The sequence below is a fragment of the Monodelphis domestica genome, chromosome 7, assembly GCF_027887165.1.
Source record: "Monodelphis domestica isolate mMonDom1 chromosome 7, mMonDom1.pri, whole genome shotgun sequence".
In the NCBI taxonomy this organism is placed as follows: domain Eukaryota; kingdom Metazoa; phylum Chordata; class Mammalia; order Didelphimorphia; family Didelphidae; genus Monodelphis; species Monodelphis domestica.
Window position 1 is genome coordinate 228,307,194 of NC_077233.1, and position 20,218 is coordinate 228,327,411.

The 20,218-nt window shown below is 35.7% G+C and overlaps 1 protein-coding gene across 6 annotated transcripts in view; it reads right to left on the bottom strand.

Moving 5' to 3' along the window:
- LOC100027249 (radial spoke head 10 homolog B2) overlaps positions 1-20,218 on the bottom strand; it is a 62,556-nt gene that overhangs the window by 17,084 nt on the left and 25,254 nt on the right. For 4 of the 6 annotated variants that reach the window (XM_056806521.1, XM_056806520.1, XM_056806519.1 and 1 more), the window contains 8 exons: positions 19,535-19,711; positions 17,291-17,432; positions 16,938-17,059; positions 11,912-12,101; positions 10,906-11,020; positions 6,156-6,235; positions 4,323-4,471; positions 2,349-2,456 (listed from right to left, as the gene is read on the bottom strand). In XM_056806521.1, coding sequence (XP_056662499.1) covers positions 2,349-2,456; positions 4,323-4,471; positions 6,156-6,235; positions 10,906-11,020; positions 11,912-12,101; positions 16,938-17,059; positions 17,291-17,432; positions 19,535-19,711 — 1,083 coding nt within the window. The remainder of the gene's footprint in view (positions 1-2,348; positions 2,457-4,322; positions 4,472-6,155; positions 6,236-10,905; positions 11,021-11,911; positions 12,102-16,937; positions 17,060-17,290; positions 17,433-19,534; positions 19,712-20,218) is intronic. The other 2 variants (XM_056806523.1, XM_056806522.1) reach the window with 2 other exon arrangements.

Genomic DNA, 20,218 nt, shown 5'->3' on the forward strand with positions numbered 1-20,218 from the left:
AGGCAGACTTGACTCAGATCTTTCTAACTCCAAATCCAGGATTCTGTCTACTGAACTACCATGATTGTTGCTTACAGAGTTCTTTGCTATTTGTGATTCTGCCTTGTTTTCTTGGTTCAGTGAAAAGAGTGCCAGCCCCAGAGTTCAAACCTGGCCTGAGATACTTACTAGCTATACGATCCTGGACTATTCATTTAATACTGTTTGCCTCAAATTTACACATCTGTAAAATGAACTGGAGATGGAAATGGAAAAAAAAAAGATGCTGTAATATCTGTACCCAAAAAACTCCAAAATTGGGTCACAAAGAGTTGGGCATGACTGAAATGGCAGATTGTTTTCTTGGGAATGGCCCAAAGCCTTAGCTCAGGAAATACCACCCTATTCTTACAGGCAGTGAGATGAAGTTGGTGGCAAGAAAAATTACAATAGAAATCTGTATATTTAGATTCTGGAGGAGCAGCTAGATGGCTCAGGAGTTGGGAGGTCCTGGGTTCAAATCTAATTTCAGATACTCTCTAGTTGTATGACCCTGGGCAAGTCACTTAACCCCAATTGTCTAGCCCTTACCACCCTTTTGCCTTAGAACCAATATTTAGTATCAATTATAAGACAGAAGGTAAGGATTTTTTTTTTAAGTCTAAATTCTGCCGCCCCAAGGAAATTCTATAAAGGTGTTCTTTCCAGCTCAGGGTCCCTGCAAAAGACCTTTTAGTGAAGTTTGTGAGTATCTCCAAAGGGCAGCTTGAGCTGCAGTTGGCCTGATGATAGAATATTAAATATTAAAAACTGGAAGGAAGCTGAGAGAACTAGCCTGATTCATTCGTTTTCTTAGTAGCTAGCATTTCTATAGTGACTTGAAGTTATTTACATGTTGTATTATTTGAGCCCTAAAACAACTTTGTGAGCCAGATGCTCTCATTTTCTTTCTTTTACAAATGAGGAAACAGACAGGCTCAGAGAACTGAAGCAATTTGCCTGAGGTTCTGAGGGTGTAGTAACTTCAGAACCAGAAGGTCCAGTTCCCCAGAACTCACCTAGATGCCTTATTTTGCAAATAAGAAAACTAAACATTAGATCATTAGAACTGGAAGAGATATTAATGATTTTCAAGACCAAACCCTTCACTTCATTGAACTGCAGCCAAGTGAAATACTTATCTCAAAGTCACAAAACAAATTTAGTTGCCAAGCCAGGACTAGTCTCTTGACTCTACTGGCCAGGCAAGTTATCTTTACCTTATGTCGCAATGATTTTCACTTCCCCAAGATCTCTAAGCTAGAAACCCAAAATTGAAGAGATGTACAGTGAATATGTTGGGGAAAAGATTATTAATCTCTCTCTGGGATACCTACATATGACTTTTATGGGAAAGAAATGAGGGACATTTATAAAAGTCAACTAGTAAATGTATCAATAATTATAGATTTGTATGCCTTTTATTTCATTCATTTTTGGTTTCCCTTAGTCAAAAACGGGTTTTATTCTTCATATACAAGGCTTTCTTAACCTGTGGCCTGAGAAACTATTTTTGACAATATGTTGGTAACTATTTCAATTGGCCAGTAAAATTGGTTTCCTTTGCATTCCTATGTATGTCATTTTATGCTTTTAAAACATCATTCTGAGAAGGGGTCCACAGGTTTCAGCAGACTCTCCAAGGGGTTCATAATACACACAAAAAAGTTAAGAATTCCTAACAGAGAACAAGCCACTGTGGACAGAGAAATGGCCTCAAGACCAGAAGCCCAGGCTTGCATCCTCTGCCATTTACTGACCATGTAATGACAAGCAATTTGTTTAACCTCTCACTGGCCTGCCAACTCTCTCAAACTATAAAATGTAGAATTATTGCCTCCCTGCATCTTTAGGAGTTTCTTCTCTGTCTCCCTTTCCCTCTCTCTCCTCCTCTCTTTCTCCCTCTCTGTCTCTCTCTGTCTTTCTGTCTTTGTCTCTCTGTCTCTTTCTCTCTCTCTGTCTCTGTCTCTTTCTCTCTGTCTCTCTCTTTCTCCCTCTCTGTCTCTCTCTCTCTCTGTCTCTCTCTCTATCTCTCTTTCTCTCTCTCTGACTCTCTCTGTCTCTGTCTGTCTGTCTGTCTCTCTCTCTCTCTCTCTCTCTCTCTCTCTCTCTCTCTCTCTCTCTCTCTCTCTCTCTCTCACACACACACACACACACACTTTGTCTCCTTACCTTTCATCTTAGAATCGAGACAGAAGAGACTTGCCAAGGGTCACACAGTAGGAATTTTCTAAATAAAATTTGAAACGAGGATCTCCTGTTTCTAAGCCTGGCTCTCAATCCACACTAAGCTACCTAGTTGGCCCCCAGTATGGTTTTTCCCTTCTTACCTCGAGTTCAAAGTTGCTATCGGTTCCATCATACAAGTAAGGATTATCCTCTGCTATGATTTCCACAAATTTGGTTGCTGTTAAATCTTTATTTAGTATTTTAAAATCCTGTAGGAACAAATAACCAAATAGTATCTATCTACAGCATAAGTAGCTCTTGAAAAAAACTGTACTTTTTCTATAATTTTAGGGGTTTTTTTTAATGATTAAAAAAAATCCCTAAAGTGTCTTAGTGATTTCATCCAGCTCCAGTGGATTCATCTTTACATCTTTACATACCAGCTCTCATTTCTGTCTTTCAAGACCTCTCCAGACACTCCAGCCTGCAGCCAACTAGTTGTTTTTGACTCTTCACTCTACCTCACTGCCTCCTCTTTCCAAATATCCAATCAGTTATCAATTCTGGTCAAATCTACTTCCACATCTCCCAAATCTGTCCCTTTCCTCCAGTTATAGGGCCTTCACCTTAGTTCAATACTTCATATCTTGCTTGGACTATTGCAATAGTTTCCTTAAAATTTTTTTTAATATTTAAAAATTGTTTTAAATAATATTTTATTTCTACCCAATTACACATAAAAATAATTTTTTATTTTTTAAATTTAGAATATTTTTCCATGCTTACATAATTTATGATTTTTCCCACCCCTCTTTCCTTCCCCCTCCAAGAGCTGACAAGTAATCCCACTGGGATAATCATGGATCATTATTCAAAACTTATTTCCATATTATCAATATTTGCAATAGAGTGATATTTTAACCTCAAAATCCCAATCAGAGCTCCAACGAACTATATGTAAATCATATGTAAAAACAATTTTTAACATTCATTTTTTAAAGTGTTGAGTTCCAAATTCCTTCCTTCACTCCCTCTTGTCCCTTACCCCTCCATAAAACAGTAAGCAATCTGATATATTTTGCATGTGATTGCAATAAGCTCCTATTGGTCCATCCCTCTCCAATCCATCCTCCACTCAGCAGCCAAACTGTTTTATCAAGTTTCAGTGATTCTTTATTGCCCCTGAGATAAAATACAAATTCCTCTGTTTGGCCTAAACTTATCATCTCAGACTGAATTCTTCTAACTCCCTCTTATATACTCTTCATTCCAAACAAATGTAAGGACGTGGCATTTCTGGTACATGATATTCGGCATATATGCCTAGGATCCTCTCTATCTTCATCTCTGTCTTTTGGGATTAATCCTTAATTCCCTACAAGGTTCAAATTAAGTGTCACTTCCTATAGAGAGAAGGTTCTTTGTGATCTTTTCAGTTGTTAGCTCTTTTTTCTGAAATTATTCACTATTTGCTTATCTATAGAAATGTCATTTCCACAAGAAGAATGTTAGCTCCTTGACGGGAGAGATTGTTTGTTTTTGTCTTTAGGTCTCCAGCACCTCATTATTTTTCTTCTTTTTTTTCATCCAGCACCTAAAAAGTAGGGTGCCTGACAATTGCTTTCTTTTTCTTCCAAGCACTCCATTCAATATCTGGTGATCACAAAAGCCCACTACAGTTCATTCCCTTGTTCTTTTTTTCCTACCATTCTAGAAAAGTCTGCCCTCTTTCTTTTATCCCATCTTAAATACATCAACATGTAAATTAAGAATTAAAGTTTCACAATGCAATGAACCAGGACATTTCTGAGGGACTTCTGAGAAAGAACGCTGTCCACATCCAGAGGAAGAACTGTGGGAGTAGAAACATAGAAGAAAAATAACTGCTTGATCACATGGGTCAATGGGTATATGATTGGGGATATAGACTCTAAAGGATCACCATAATGCAAATGTTAACAATATGGAAATAGGTCTGGATCAATGACACATGTATAACCCAGTAGAATTAATTGCTTGTTGGCTACTGGAGTGGGGTAGGAGGAGGGGAGGGAGAGAACATGAATCATGTAACCATGGAAAAATATTCTATATTAATTAATTATTTTAAAAAAGAAAGTTTCAAAAGTGATTACCTTTAACATCCAGAGAAAATGTCTAGTCTTCATTGTTAGCTCCTGAGGGGGATTAGGGTTTGGTCTACAGTAAACTAAATAAATCTCCCAGCATTTATCTATATAATTCATTGCATAAACAGTCCGCTGTGGGTCACAGAAGAAATTGCCTAAAAATATAAGGGATAATTAGTTCATTCAAAATACAGTTTTCTGTCATTCTCATCCACCTCCACTCACAACTCCTTTCCACTTTTGAGCAACCAGGAAAAACAGAGAAGGTCTTTGCTGAGACATGCATGGTGGGGAAGAAGGGGTTGGTATAGAGGGGACAAATAGTTGGAAAGGGCAATGAAAGTCAGAAAGGGGTTCTGGGAGCAAGAGAGAGGTCACATGGAGGAGAGGAAAAATCAGAAGATTTTCTTTTCTTTTTCTTTTGCTTCCTCATCTTGCAATTGGACACAGCATCAATGGATTCCAGGACTTTAGAGTGAACTATACTGTTGTCCTGAGGAACCGGCTACCCATGAGAAGTGTCCAGGAACAAGAGAAAGAGAGTACTTGGTGCTGTTAAGCAACTAACACGGCTCTCATAAATTCCCTTCTGTCTTCTAAGACACTACCACCACCCTGGCAATAACCTCTTGGTTGATTATTCTACCAAATCTCTCCACCTACTCAGCTGTCCAAGGGATCTTCCAGAAATCTGACCCACCTTCCCCCAGCCCTCAATAAACTCCAGTGGCTCCCTATCACCTCCAGAATAAAATATAAAATCCCCTGTTTGGTATTCAAAGCCCTTCATTACCAATTCCCATCCCAACACCTTGCTAGTCTTCTTAAATTTTGCCCCCTTGCTCTCACCATGTACTCTGAGTTGGAAAGACATTGGCTTCCTTGTTCTTCCTCAAACAAAACATTCCATTTCATGATCCCAGATATTTTTTTAAAGTTTATTTGTTTAATTAATTAATTTAGAATATTTTCCCATGGTTACATGAATCATGTTCTTTCCTTCCCTCCCCCCCCCCATAGACGAGGCACAATTCCACTGGGTTTTACATGTGTCATTGATCAAGACCTATTATTGATATTTGCATTAGAGTGATCATTAGAGTCTACATCCCCAATCATAGCCCCATCAACCCATGTGATCAAGCAGTTTTTTTTTCTTCTGTATTTCTACTCCCACAGTTCTTCCTCTGGATGTGGATAGCATTCTTTCTCATAAGTCTCTCAGAATTGTCCTGGGTCATTGCATTGCTGCCAGTAGAGAAGTCCATTACATTCAATTGTACCACAGTGTATCTGTCTCTGTGTATAAGGTTCTCCTGAGGCATTTTTATTAGCTGTCTCCCTTGCTTGAAATTCTTTGCCTTCTCATCTCTAGCTCCTGGCTTTTTTCCAAATCCCAGATAAAATCTCACCTAGGGGAAGCCTTTTCAGATTCCCTTTAATTCTAGCATCTTCCCTCTGTTGATTATTTCTATTTTATCCTATCTATAGCTTGTTTGTCCATAGTTGTTTGCATTTGGCCTCCCATGGAGGGCAGAGATTGTCTTTTGTCTTATTTGTATCCCTGGAGCTTGTACAGTACTGAGTATGTATTGGGCACTTAACAAATGTTTATTGACTGACTGTAGAGTTTTACAAATACCTGTGCCAATTTTAATGATTACTGTTATGTTATTTTACAAATATATGTGACAAAAAGTATAATCGTTATCTGGTTACCATTTTGTTTTTCTTTTTTTAAGTAAACCTTTATTCTAAAATAAGGACAAACTGTATGTCTACAAATCAAGGGATTAGTTTCAGCTTTCATTTTATAGGTAATCTGACAATTTTGCTTACCTTTTATCTGACAGGCATTGGGAGTAATATTATCTGTCATCATTCTTGAAAAACACATGAAGAGGGATGGACTTCTATTTCTGTGATTTAAAGAAATCACAGAGAGCATTTTGCATGAGAAAATTTGACTTAAGTATAAATACCTAACTGTGACTCCATCTGAATAAAACTTCCCAAAGTCCTTTTGCAATGTACAAATCAACTTTAAAGGGTTTCAGAGTATCTAAAGCCCTTGTTGCCAACCCAAGTGGAATATTCTTTCTATTTCCCTCTGTGAATAGACCCCATTCAGAAAAGCAATTAGGTTCCTGGTTATAGACCCAAAGCAGGTCAAAGACAGAAAGAAATCCCAGAGATACCAGAATAAATGTCCTTTTTGGCATTTTTTTTTTTGTGAAAACAAAGAAATGGAAACAAATAGGTGCTCCTTGATCGTGAGTGGCTAAACAAATTGTGATGTGTGAATCTAATGGAATATTGTTTTAATGTAAAAAGTATGAAGAATTGAGAAAATATGGGAAGACAAATGAATGATGCAGAATAATTAAGCAGAATCAGGAAAGCATTGCACACAATGATCACAACAATACAATCAGAAAGAACAAAAGAGTTTAAATCTGGACTTAGATACTTACTAGCTGTGAGACCCTGAACAAGTCACTTTCCTGCTGTCTGCCTCAGTTTCCTCATTGTAAAACAAGGATAATAAAACACCTACCTTTCAGGATTGTTATGAGGATCAAATAAGGTAATGATTGTAAAGCACTTAGTATAGTATGTGGCATCTAGTAAGTGCTATGTAAATGTTAGCTATTATTATTATCCATTATAAAGCACTTAGCACAGTGCTTGGCACACAGTAAGTGCTAAATAAATATTGACTATTATTATTATCATTAACTATAAAGCACCTGGCACTTATAAATACTATATAAATGTTAGCTAGTATTGTTAGTCCCAGAGAAGAATTAAGAAAAATAGAGGAGAATGTGGATATGGAGAATTGCACGTCATGTCTGCACAATGTTGATGTGTTGGTTCATAGGACAGATTTAGAGGGACCTCAAAGTCCATCTGGTCCAAACCCTTCATTTTATACCTGAGAAAACTGGGACTCAAGGAAGTTTAATGATTTATCCAAGGTCACACAGACCAAGTATGAGAGTCAGATCTGAACCTTTGTCTGATGTCTCTCAAGCCAGTTCTCTTTCTACTGACTCAGACAGCCTGCCTTGGTTTTGCTGACCTGCTCCTTCACCTCTTTTTTCTTTCTTCTTTAAAAAAAGAATTTGTTTCAAGGGATTTCTGGTTTTGTATGGTAAAAGGGAAGGAATAGATTTAGGAGTGAAGGTGATGTGAAAACAAAAGATACAAAAATTTGGTTTTTTTAAGTGAGGAAAATAAAATCTTAATTTGGTTACTTTTTAAAATCAAAATCTAAAACTAAAAATCTAAAAGTTTGTTTTTCTAAAACAGAAACAAAAACAAATGCAGTGGGAGAAAGAAGAAAATAGAAAAAAATATGACCCAAACAGTAGTATTTCTGCTTCTGTCTTAACCATTTATGTGACAGATCTTATGACACTTGAATTTAGGAAAAATTTTGACTTGGGAATCGCCACTAAAGGTATATAATATGTTTAATAAATCTAAGATCACAAAATTGGGGGGGGATTAAAATTCAGCAAAAATTTTGGAAAAAGCAGATGGTTGAATGGCAAAATTAAAGGAAGGGATTTGATCCTAATTTCATTCTGTAGATTACAATGGAATCATTCATTTCAAAGAATGTCTCTTTTGAACCCCCAAAGTCAGTGAGTGGTGACCTATAGTTGATACTCTATGTGCCCTGAGACATCATTAGTAGCTGCCTGGCAGGATTCTTGCAGTTTTGGTCAATTGGGTTCTGGTGATACCAATGACAAAGCCAGTGTGGGGATATTATTCTTATGAAGCTAAAAAAAGAGAGAGCATCAGAGTGGCAGATTGGTACTACTTGAAACTGTTGTTGGACATGGCTTGATCGTGAGGACATGTAAGAGATACTCCTTAATGCCTGGTACCACAGGATATATTGAAATAAGAGAAACAGAGCAATATTCTGCTGGAAATGTAGTAGTACAAATGGTGTTGCCCAAGCAAAAGAGAAGCAAGTACCCATGAAGTAGACTGAAGACATGAATACTTCCCATGCCAATTCCTTATTATAACTAAACCAGAAATAGATCTCATCAGTGATAAACAGGAGCTTCATGCTACTTTTTAATCAATGATACCCTTAGAGCCAAATAACACCAATATATTGGTTATCAATGCAGGGAAAATAATAAAAAATAAATTTATCCCCAAGCCTAGAATAGATGAAGTAAGAGAAAAAATAAAGATCTTAATAACACCTGAAGAAGAAAAAGTTGACTCAGATAATTTAAAATCTTCACTTAATTAAAACTCCAAAAATTATCTCTACAAATGACCTGGATAACAAAAAGAGCACTAAAGTCTCAAATGATTTTGAAAGGGGAAAGGGAGCATTTGCTTGGAAATCTGAAAAGTTCCTTTTAAAGTACAGTCATCCCTCACTATATAACGGTGCACTTATCCCGGAGTCACTGTATCAGGGTTTATCTATATGTAATTCTGTATCAAGGAGTTACAGTTATTGAGGCTCACTATTGGCTCATAGAATGAAAGGTGACCAACCACAGCACTGTGTTCTGTATCCTGGGTGCTGATTGGCTCAGGAGATTGGTAAGAGTTTATAAAGCCTTAAAATATATGTAAATAATAAAATAAGTATAACGCTATTACTTTGTTGATTTTCGCATACCACAGGGGTCTCTAGAATGTAATTCCCGGGATAGATGAGGATCTACTATATAGCAGAATGGATCCAACTAGCAGATCAATTACCACTAAATATTTCAAAGTTGGTATCTACTATAGCTATCATTAATTAATACATTCTCCCACATTATCTGATAGAAAATATAAAAATAAAACTATTTCAAGATCCTAACTCGGTAGCCAATTCCTTGGTAAGAACTATAGGTAGAAAGATGGAGCTGTCAAGGACTACCCCTAAGACCCGGCATCAGACACTACCAAAACAGAAGTATCTTGGGAGAATTATTGAAGTTCTTGAGAAAGGCAGTGGAAGATTACATCAATACCTAGCTGGTTTATACAGGCGAAAATTTGAATGTTCTACTACCCATTAAAGGCAACAAAAAGAAATACATAGAAACGAGTCCAGAAAACAAAGTATATCAGAATTTCTAGATTCCCTTAATCAACAAACAATAGCAAAATTTTATGGATTAAGACAAATAAAGGAACCTTAAAATGGTACAAATATAAGTATGGGGGTCCACTTCACCCCACTTAAAAGTAAGTACCTCTACACACTTCTCAACTGAATCAATCTGAACTAGGTGTGAAGAAAGAAGGCCCATAAATCTTGAATCAATTAAGGACATTTCTGGGGCAGCTGGCTAGCTCAGTGCATTAAGAGTCAGGATCTATCAAATGTAACAAAAATTAACTGGACTGGAGTCTCCAAAATAAATAAGATCCAAGAGTGGAACCAAAAAGTCCTCCAAAGGCAACATTACGTGATTTCAACCAACAATATATCAACAAGGAAATGTTGACCAAATGACTGAGTCATGCAGATTTGCTTGTGAAAACAAAGGCATTCATTGAAACAGGTCATTGCCACCAGAAATGATCTATTATCCTTAAGAAGCCTGGAGATATATAGAATATGCAAGGAACCAATGGAGAGACTGTAAAAGGCATCACTTGAGGTTGAAAAGTTTAAGAACCTAATGAATGCCTAGTAAGACATGACCCACTGGCCAAGAATCTGTATCAGAAGTTCACTGTCTTTCATGACTGAAAGAGCTCAAATCTCTAAACTACATATATAGATCTTTCAATATCTTGGAGAATCAAATGAGTACCCTTTATTAACTAGACTGGCAACCAACCACAACCACAGGCTGAACTGATGTTCAGTCAGCTCAACCTAACACCAATTCATAAAACTTAAGAACAATGTTTTTAATAGAGAGATTATGAGAATAAAATAAGAAAACATGTGAAGTACCATGCAAACCTAAAGCATATTATTATTATTAGCATTCTGCCATATAATCTCCAAGTTATATGGAATGAAAAGCTTTTAAAATACAGAGAACCTAGAAGAGGAGATTAAAATCATGTGGGAACCAGAGAAGGTAGAAATCATCCTCGTTGCCCTGACTACTACTGGAGTCATCCCGGGGATGTTTTCAGTGAGTCTACAAAGGATGAAGTTTTATATATGTGTGTGTGTATATATATATACATATATATATATATATTAATTTAACTATAAAACAAGAGTTACTTTACCTACATAAGAGTACACTAAACCCTAAATTTCAATAAACAATACCAATGACTTGTCCCAGAAGAGTTTTTATCTGAACCTCACCAAAAAAAGCGAGAAGGAGGTGATAATAATGAAAGTAACAGCAATAGCAATGCTAACATCAACACATTTTTAAAAATAAATGAGGAAGATCAGGAAAAGAAGTGAATAAGGACATTTTGTATCATTTTGTTTAGATTAACACAGATTTTTTTAGAAACTACAGATAGTTTGGAGTTTGCAGATTTATGTTAGGGCTTTCAAACATTTGTTTAATGTTTTATTGAGGGTTGCTAAATTTAGAATGAAAATCCAAAAAAAAGAAATAATACTTACTGGTAATCTTTGTGATAAATGTGGTATGCTAGTTGTAACAGGTAATTCAAAAACGTTCTCAGGAGTAAAGTGGTAAATGGGGAGTGTATTTCTTCAACTGAAATATTATTATTATCTAAAGTAAGAAAAGCAAGTTGGGGAAACTTAGCAATATCTCAACATGTAATAAATAACCTATTTTAGGGGTTTCCTTTCTAATTAATCTGCCCCTGGAACACTAAAGAAAAATCAAATCGAGTCGTTTCTCTTAGTAAATACTAAGTAGACAAAGGACAAATAGTCCAGAAGTTTGTTTGGCTTATTGTCTCTATTGTTTATAATCCAGCTATTGAGGCCAGATGAATGTTTGATCATTTATAAGGGAGTCAACTAAGTGTGCTTCAGAAAACTTCCTCATGTGCAAGTCATGGCCCAGCTTGGGTTCCCTCTCATCCATGAAGCCTTTCCTGGTTACTCGGTGGTTTATCTCTTTGCTGAACTACGTGAAGTCTGTACAGCACAATTTTTGTGCTTAATTGTACAATATTTTATGTTGCTCATTGCCAAGTCATATGTACTGAGACAAAAGTCTTGATTAATCACAGTGCTATCATAGAGAGCTGGACCTGGAGTCAGAAGAGCCTAAGTTCAAGTCCTACCTCAGGATACTTAGCTGTGTGACTCTGGACAAGTCACTTAACTGCTTTCTGCCTAGTTTCCTCATCTATAAAACAGAGATTTAAAATAGCATCTACTTCCCAGGATTGTGAGAATGAGATAATATTTGTAAACAGATCTGAGAACCTTAAAGTGCTATGTAAATGCTAGATATCATCATCACGATGACTGGTTTTTAGCTCCCCACTTATGCCATAAACTCCTTAAAGACCATGATATTTTTATAACCCACCATCCACATAGAGCGCATAAGAAGCCACTCAGGAGGACTCATTGATTCCAAAATTATGCCAACTTGTATCTTAGTTTTATGACTTCAAATAAAAAACCACAAAGCACCGGTACTAACCACTTAATACCCTGTCCATATCAGCAAGAGTTATTTTAGAGTGATGAAGTTTGCAATCCTTTAGAAGTCTCCAGAACTGAAGCTTTGTCATCAGGAAAGTGTTATCAAGAGAATGATCACATCCTAGGCTGCTGTAAAAACTATAGACTCTTCTTAATTCTGTAATATTTCTCAAAATAGCAAATTCTACCTGCAGGGAAGAAAATGAAATCTCTTTCAGTCCTGCTTAGTGATAGAAATATTATCAAACTTAGCCTGCTTTCTAAACCAACTTAAAAATACTTGTTAAAAAACAATCAAGTCAACAAACATTATTTTAACAGAGTTGTCAGTTTCTATGGGGATACAAATACAGGCAAAAAGAAAGACGGTTCCTGCCCTTGAGGAGCTTATATTCTAATGGAAGAAAACAACACCTAAAAGATAAAGACAGAAATCATGCTGTTATCTCTAGTGCAGACTCCAAATTTCAAACCAGTAGATGATATCATACCATTGCAATATCCAAAATATTCTACTGTCAAATCTCTGAAGGTAGCATTTCTTATCATAGTCATTTTTTTTAATTGAAGACCAAAAATACACTTTGATTGATTTGAGGTTTAAATGTAGTAAAGTTGTGCATTTTCCAATTGTGTTGTTACTAAGTCCTATGACCAATGAGGCAGTTAATACAAACTCATTAAGTTTTCTATACAACTAGAAATGTAGGCACTATTTATAAGCAAGTGAATACTGATATTCTTTTTTTTTTTAAACCCTTACCTTCTGTCTTGGAATCAATGCTATGTATTGGTTCCAAGGCAGAAAAGTGGGGGTTAAGTGACTTGCCCAGGGTCACACAGCTGAGAAGTGTCTGATGCCAAATTTGAATCCAGGACCTCTTGTCTCTGGAACTGGCTCTCAATTCACTGAGCTACCTAACTTCCCCCAATAATGATAGTCTTATCTTGAGTTTAGAATATGTTGACATATAGTGTGTTTTTTTGTATGAATGAAATATGGGAATACTGTCTTATTTTATATAACTAATATTATTTTTGTGTCTTTTTATAAAACAGTGACAAATGGCCTAATTTCTGAAAAAATTTTGTTAAATAAAAAATATTTAGACACCCAAAGAAACTAGAATTTTTGTATTTTGTGAGGTAGATTTTGAATTGTTATATGATACTAGGTAGTGATTTAAATTTTTCCTTTAAGTAGACCTTGTTTATAATGTCTTTCCAATGCATTCCAAGAGATTCCTGAAGCTTTGGAGGTTCTTGGTTGGCTACTCTGTAAGCAGTACAGAGTCAGAGCATTGGTTTGTCTTCATCACCTTTTTTCCTCCAATTATGTATAAAATAATTTTTAACATTCAGGTTTTTTTTTAATTTTGAATTCTAAATCAAAAGAATGGAAAAAAAGAAGAAAATGTGAAATATATCATTGGAAAAACAACTGACCTGGAAAACAGATCCAGGAGATATAATTTAAGAATTATTGGACTAATTGAAAGCTATAATTAAAAAAAGAGCTTGGAAATCATATTATGAGAAATTATCATGAAAATTGTCAGGATATTCTTGAACAAAAGGGGGAAATAGAAATTGAAAGAATCCACTTATCACCTCCTAAAGGAGATCCCAAAATGAAAACTCCCAGGAATATTAAAGCCAAATTCCCAAACTCCCAGGCCAAGGAGAAAATGCTGCAAGCAGCCTGAAAGAAGTAACACAAATATCATAGAGCCACAGTAAAGATTACACAGGACTTAGCAGCTTCTACATTATAGGAACAGGGAACTAGGAATATAATATCATAAGGGGCAAAGGAGCTAGGATTACAACCAAGAATCACCTGTCCAGAAAAACTGATTCAGAGGGGAAAATCAATATTTAATGAAATAGAAGACTTTCATTCATTCCTAATAAAGAGACCAGAGCTGAGTAGAAAATTTTATTTTCAAATGCAAGACTCAAGAGAAGCATAAAAGATAAATAGGCGAGAGAAATCAAAGGGATTCAATAAGGGTAAATTGTTCATGTTCTTACATGGAAGATGATACTTGTAATATAAGAATTTTCTCCTTATTAGAGCAATCACAAGGAGTATACATAAATAGAGGATAGGGTGCATTTTGATTCTGATGGATGATATTTAAAAAAACAAAATTAAGGTATGAGAAAGAAGAATGCACTGGAAAAAGAAAGAAGAGGAGATAGAATAGGATAAATTATCTAACACAAGAAGACATGAAAGAATTATAACAGTGGAGGGGAAGATGGGAGAATGTTTGAACCTCATTTTCATTAAAATTGACTCAAATTGGAAATAATATCCACACTCAGTTTGGTATAGAAATCTGTATTACTTAGGGAACTAGGAGGGAAGGGGGATTAAAAGAAGGGAGGAGGATTGAGAAAAGGAAGGGTGAATTGGGGGAGGTGATAGTCAAAACAAAACATTTGTGTGAAGAGGGACAGAGTGAAAGGAGAAATAATAAGATGAATGAGGGAAATGGGACAGAAAAAATACACAGTGAATACTTTGATTGTGAATTTGAGAGCAGAATGGATTAACAATGAGGATTTTACAATATGTTGTTTACAAACACACTGGAAGCAGAGAGAGATACACAGAGTAAAGGTAAAGGGCTGAAGCAGAACTGAAGTAAAAAAAGTTAAGTTCCACTCCCAGCTGCCTGTTTTAATCAAAACAAAAACTACTCTTCAGCACTCCCATGGCTCAGAGGGGAAAAGCAATCTGTAAACACTTTTCTATTCAGTATAAATCTCAAATCTCTAATAAAAAGGTATCAAAGTAACTAAAATCTTCTGTTTCTCTCAGAGGAAAGATCCAGCCAACTGCTCTCTAAGAGACAGACCCAGAATTTTCTAACTGATTCTCCTTTATCCTAGCTTCTTAAAGAGCCCACAGCAACCTTCCTCTGGCTCCTTTCTTAAAGGGGACAGTGTAAAGTGGACAAACTTTTTCTCTGATCTTAAAAATCTAATCTTAATGAAAGCTAAATAAATTCTTATCACAACAAAACTATAATAGTAGAGGACCTCAACTTTCCTCTCTCAGAATTTAAGAAATCTAACCAAAAACTAAACAAAGAAGTTAAGGAGGTGAATAGAATTTTACAAAAGTTAGTTATGATAGATCTCTGGAGAAAAATGAATGGAAATAGAAAGGAATAAGTCTTTTTCTCAGTAGTACATGGCACCTACACAAAAATTGACCATGTATTAGCGCATTAAAAACCTCACAACCAAATAGAGAAAAGAAGAAATATTCAAGGCATCCTTTTCAAACCATAATGCACTGAAATTTACATTAAATAAGGAGCAGTGGAAAGAAATTAAAAATAATTAGAAATTAAATAATATAATCTTAAAGACTGAATCATACAAATAAAGAAGAAATCATATAGTCAATACTTTCATTAAAAAGAATGACAAGACAAAATACAATAATTTGTGGGATTGAAGCCAATGGAGTACTTCAGTGGAAATTTATATCTCAAAATGCCTACATCAGTAAGATAAAGAACAAATCAATGAATTGAGCATGCAACTAAAAAAAAACCTAATTTAATAAAACTAAACACCAAATTGGACATCCTGAAAATCAAAGGAGAGATGAATAAAATTACAAGTAAGAAAACTATTGAACTAATAAATAAGAGTAGAAGCTGGTTTGATGGGAAAACCCCCCAAAAATAGATAAACCATTGATTGATTTGATGGGGGGAAAAAAGAAACCAAATGATCAGTTTCAAAAATGAAAATGGTGAATTAACAATGAATGAAGAGGAAATTAAACCAATTATTAGGTACATTTTTTGATCAATTATATGCCAATAAGTTAAATAATCTAATATGAATGAATGAATGAATATTTGCAAATTTATAAATTGCTCAAACAGAAAAGGGAACGGAATACTTAAATAACCTCTATCGCAGAAAAAGAAATTGAGCAAGTCATTAATGAACTTCCTAACAGTTTATCCCCAGGACCAGATGGATTCACAAGTAAATTCTACCAACCATTTAAAAAACAATTAATTTCAATACTATATAAACTATTTGGAAAAATAAACAAAGAAGGAATCATACCCAGTTACTTTTTTTTTTGACACAACTATGATGCTGATACCTAAACCAGGAAGAGCAAAAACAAAGAAAAAACAATATACCACTTTCCCTAATGAATATTGATGCAAAAATTTAAAATAAGATACTAGCAAAGCGATTACAGCAATATATCACACTATTGACCAGGTAGGTTTTATACCAAGTATGCAGGGATGGTTCAATATTGGGAAAATTATCAGGTTAACTGATCCTAACATTAACAAAAATGACAGAAATCATAGGATTATCTCAATAGATGCAGAAAAAGCTTTTGACAGAATGCAATACCCATTCCTAATAAAACACTACAAAGCATAGGAACAAATGGAAGTTTCCTTAAAATAAGTAGTATCTATTTAAAATCATTAGCAAGCATTATCAGTAATGGGGATAAGCTAGAGACCTTCCTGATAAAATCAGGGGAGAAGCAAGGATGCTCCTTATTACCACCATACAATGTTGCACCAGAAATGGTAGCTATAGTAATAAGAGAAGAAAAGTGATCAGTACTTTGCAAATAGTATTTCATTAACATTTGTTGACTTACATTGAAATGATGTCTGGGCCATTATAAAGGCCGATCTTAGAGATGGCATCTAATAATTGAGATTCATCCTGATGAATTGGAAATTCTCAAGCATATTCTAGTATGATTAGAGCAGTCACTGATTTAGATGGAATGGATTATCTTCAAGCCCCAGAAAACTATGGAAAGTATATATAACCTATTGCACTAGCATGCTGTTAACATTTTAAACTTGGTATTTTGTGTTTGTTTTTTTAATAGCAAATTTTCAAGAAAGCATTTTTTGTAACTATTTCGAATTACAATAATGATGTAATCTAATTAACTTGGGAAAAAACAGTTAGGAAAATGGTTATGTAATAGCTAAATGTTTTACCTGTTTCTTTTCTTCAAGTCTTTCTGCTGGAGGGTACATGTCTAACAACAAAGTCAAATCAAGTTCAATGCTTGATCCTAATATAGAATTGCTTTCACTGCCATCAAGTTTTCTGATAACCTCTACCAAATTAAAAGAAAATAGCACGTTATGCTCTGTGAAAAGTAGTGGAAGTCATTTGAAAGCATTCTTACTTCTGAAAGAACTTTGGACAAGTACATAAAAGAGAGTTGGAAGAAACTAGCAATTAAGGAAAGTATTGCTTCCTGCACTTATTAAATTTGTATTGGCAGACACACATCTCAGGACTAAAGGGGGTTGATTTATTTCCATTGACATTTAATGAATCCTACCAGCACTAAATGCAATTTCTGGGGAAGCATTGAGATTGTCCAAGTTACTTTCCATTTCCATATCAAACAATGGAAGTTCTGCTATGTGGTCATTGACAAATTGTCCTTCATAAATGCGTCCATTTTTGAATGTTAACCTCCCCTACAAAGAAAAGAAATAACTTTTTTGAGTCTTAAGTTTAATCAAGAAAATATTGATTGTGTAAAATTATTTTTCAAGTGTGTTCTGATGTGAAATTGTTTATAATGCAGCTGCTTCTACTTTTAATTTAGTTTTAATTTAGGGTGATAGTATCTTATAAATTGAAAGAGCAAATAGTGCAATGAATGGAGTGCTGGGCCTGGAGTCAGGAAGACCTGAGTTCAAATTTCAGCCTCAAACACTTCCTAGCTGTGTGACCCTGGGCAAGTCACTTACCTCTGTTCACCTCAGTCTCCTCATCTGTAAAATGAGCTGGAAAAGGAAATGGCAAACCATTCCAATATCTTTACCAATGTGGGAATTTAACACCAGCCTGTATCCCTTTCTTTGGCACTTTAAGACAACCTTTGGATTTGAAAAGTGTTAAAATTAAGATTGAAATTATAGCTCTGCTTCTTATCCCATCCTCCAGTAGAATAAGAATGCAGATAAAGCCTGTTGTTATCTGTAAGCAAGCCCCTTAAGTGGAGGAGAAGAAAGATAGCAGTGGCCTTGTGCAGGTCAGAGTCCTCCAACTGGGGAGCTTTGGAAAGGGATGCCACTAAGAGCATAAATTAGAGTAGCAGGAGGAAGTGGGGGCCTTTTTGGCTGGGAATCCAGATGGAGAGAAGATGTGGGCAGGCTGGGTTCCCAGCTCTCGGAGGAAGCTACTAAGGGACCAGCTGGCCCCACCTGTGGCCATGCTCTCTTTCTCTGGCCCACTATAGCGGGCCAGCAAGAGAGTCCCAAATGGGATCATGAAGAGTCAGGCACAACTGCAACAGCTGAGCATCAACAAAAATGAAGGATATTTCTTTTTCCTATGTTCTGTGGTGAATAGCTAACTTGGATAATACTTACTGCCAAGGCTAGGGACTCTACTAGCTAGTCAATTTTATTCTGTTATAAAGCCACACCTAATGCATTTATTAAGTGCCTCCTATGTGCCAAGTACTCTTCTAGGGGTTAGAAATAGAGGAAAGAGAAAAGACAGTCCCTGTTCTCAGAGCACAGTCTAATGAAGGAGACAATGTGCAAAAAACTATCTACAAACTTAGCATACAACATAAATGGGAAATTGTCAGAGAAAGCACTAATATTAAAAGAATCAGGAAAGGCTTCCTTCCTACACAAGGTAGGATTTTAGATGATAGTTGAAGGAAGCCAGAGAAACCCGGATGAAACATGAGAACAGGCATTATAGGCATAGGGGACAGTCAGTGAAAATCCCCAGAGATGGGAATGGAGGGTTTTTGTTGTTGTTGTTGTTTTTTAACTTTTTCCCATGGTTGCCTGATTCATGTTTTCTCCCTCCTCTTTTCCCTCCCACCTCCCAGAATTGACAAGCAATTCCACTGGGTTATACATATATTATCACTCCAATCCTATTTCCATATTATTCATTTTTGTAATAGAGTAGTCTTTTAAACCCAAACCCCAGATCCTATACCCATATAAGCAAGTGATAAGTTTTTTATTTTCTCCTGTATTCCTATGGAGTTGATTTTTTTAAAGCATCTAAGAGCATTTGGAGGCATCGGCTTAATAATATCACCATTACTAGAATTACAGAACTAAAAAGGATTCTAGAGTTCAATGGGAACTTAAAGGTCCTCACCCCCTCCCCATTTTAGAGAGGAGGAAATTGAGGCTCTAAAATACTGGTTAAGTGACTTGCCCCAGTAGAAAAGGCTATCAAAAGCACAGTCCAAGTTAGAGCACTCATTCCTGAAGCCCAAGTTAGAGCACTCATTCCTGAATCCCAAGCCATTTGTGTCTCTCCCACTCATCCATGATGCCTTTCCAAACTACAAAGCATGAACTGCAATTCCTTTATACCCAAGAAAGCATGGAACAGGCTATAAACTGGTGTCACCTGGTTATCTAGCCTTCATTCTCTCAAAATAGTCACTTGATAAGATTTTGAAAATGTATTTGAAAGCAACTTTTAAGCAATAACTTCTCTTCCTGTGAAATGGAAATAATTGACAGTCAAATGGTTTAGTGATTGTTGTGTTGAAAAGGTCTTGCTCTTAAAATGTGATTTTCATAAGTCTACTCACAAAACCGTGCTTCTTATTGAAAACCCATTCTCCATCATACAGCGCGCCACTAGCATAGAAAAACTTCCCACGACCATGACGATCCCCATTTACAAAATTTCCTACATATTCATTTCTCAAAGGATACTGAGAGCCAGGGATTCTTTTCAGAAACCAAGTGTGTGTTCCAAATCCATTCTGAAAATAAAGAAATGATTAACAAGTCCTTTTTAAATTTTTTAATTAATTTTTTAATTTAATTAAAAATTTTTAATTAACAGATGCTTTTTTTGTTCCATCTCACAATTAGATTTAAAAAAAAAAAACATTTTTTGGAAGCAGGTTTGCAATTTCATTTATAGAAGAAATCATCTCTTCCAACAAAGGTCAGTAACTTCTCTGCATCTTATTGTCTTAGAGAGCCCTTCCCTCCCCTGGGCACTGAGAAGTTAAGTGATCTGCCCAGTGTTGCCAAACTAGTATTTGTAAAACATAAGACTTGAACTCAGCTCTTCATGACCTTGAGGCTAGTGCCCTTTCCAAGTTGCACTTCCTTCCTTTCTTTTCATTTTTTTTAAACCCTTACTTTCTGTCTTAGTATCAAGTCTAAGACAGAAGAGTGGCAAGGGCTAGGCATTCGGGGTTAAGTGACTTGTCTAAGGTCACACTGTTAAGAAATGTCTGAGGCCAGACTTGAACCCAAGT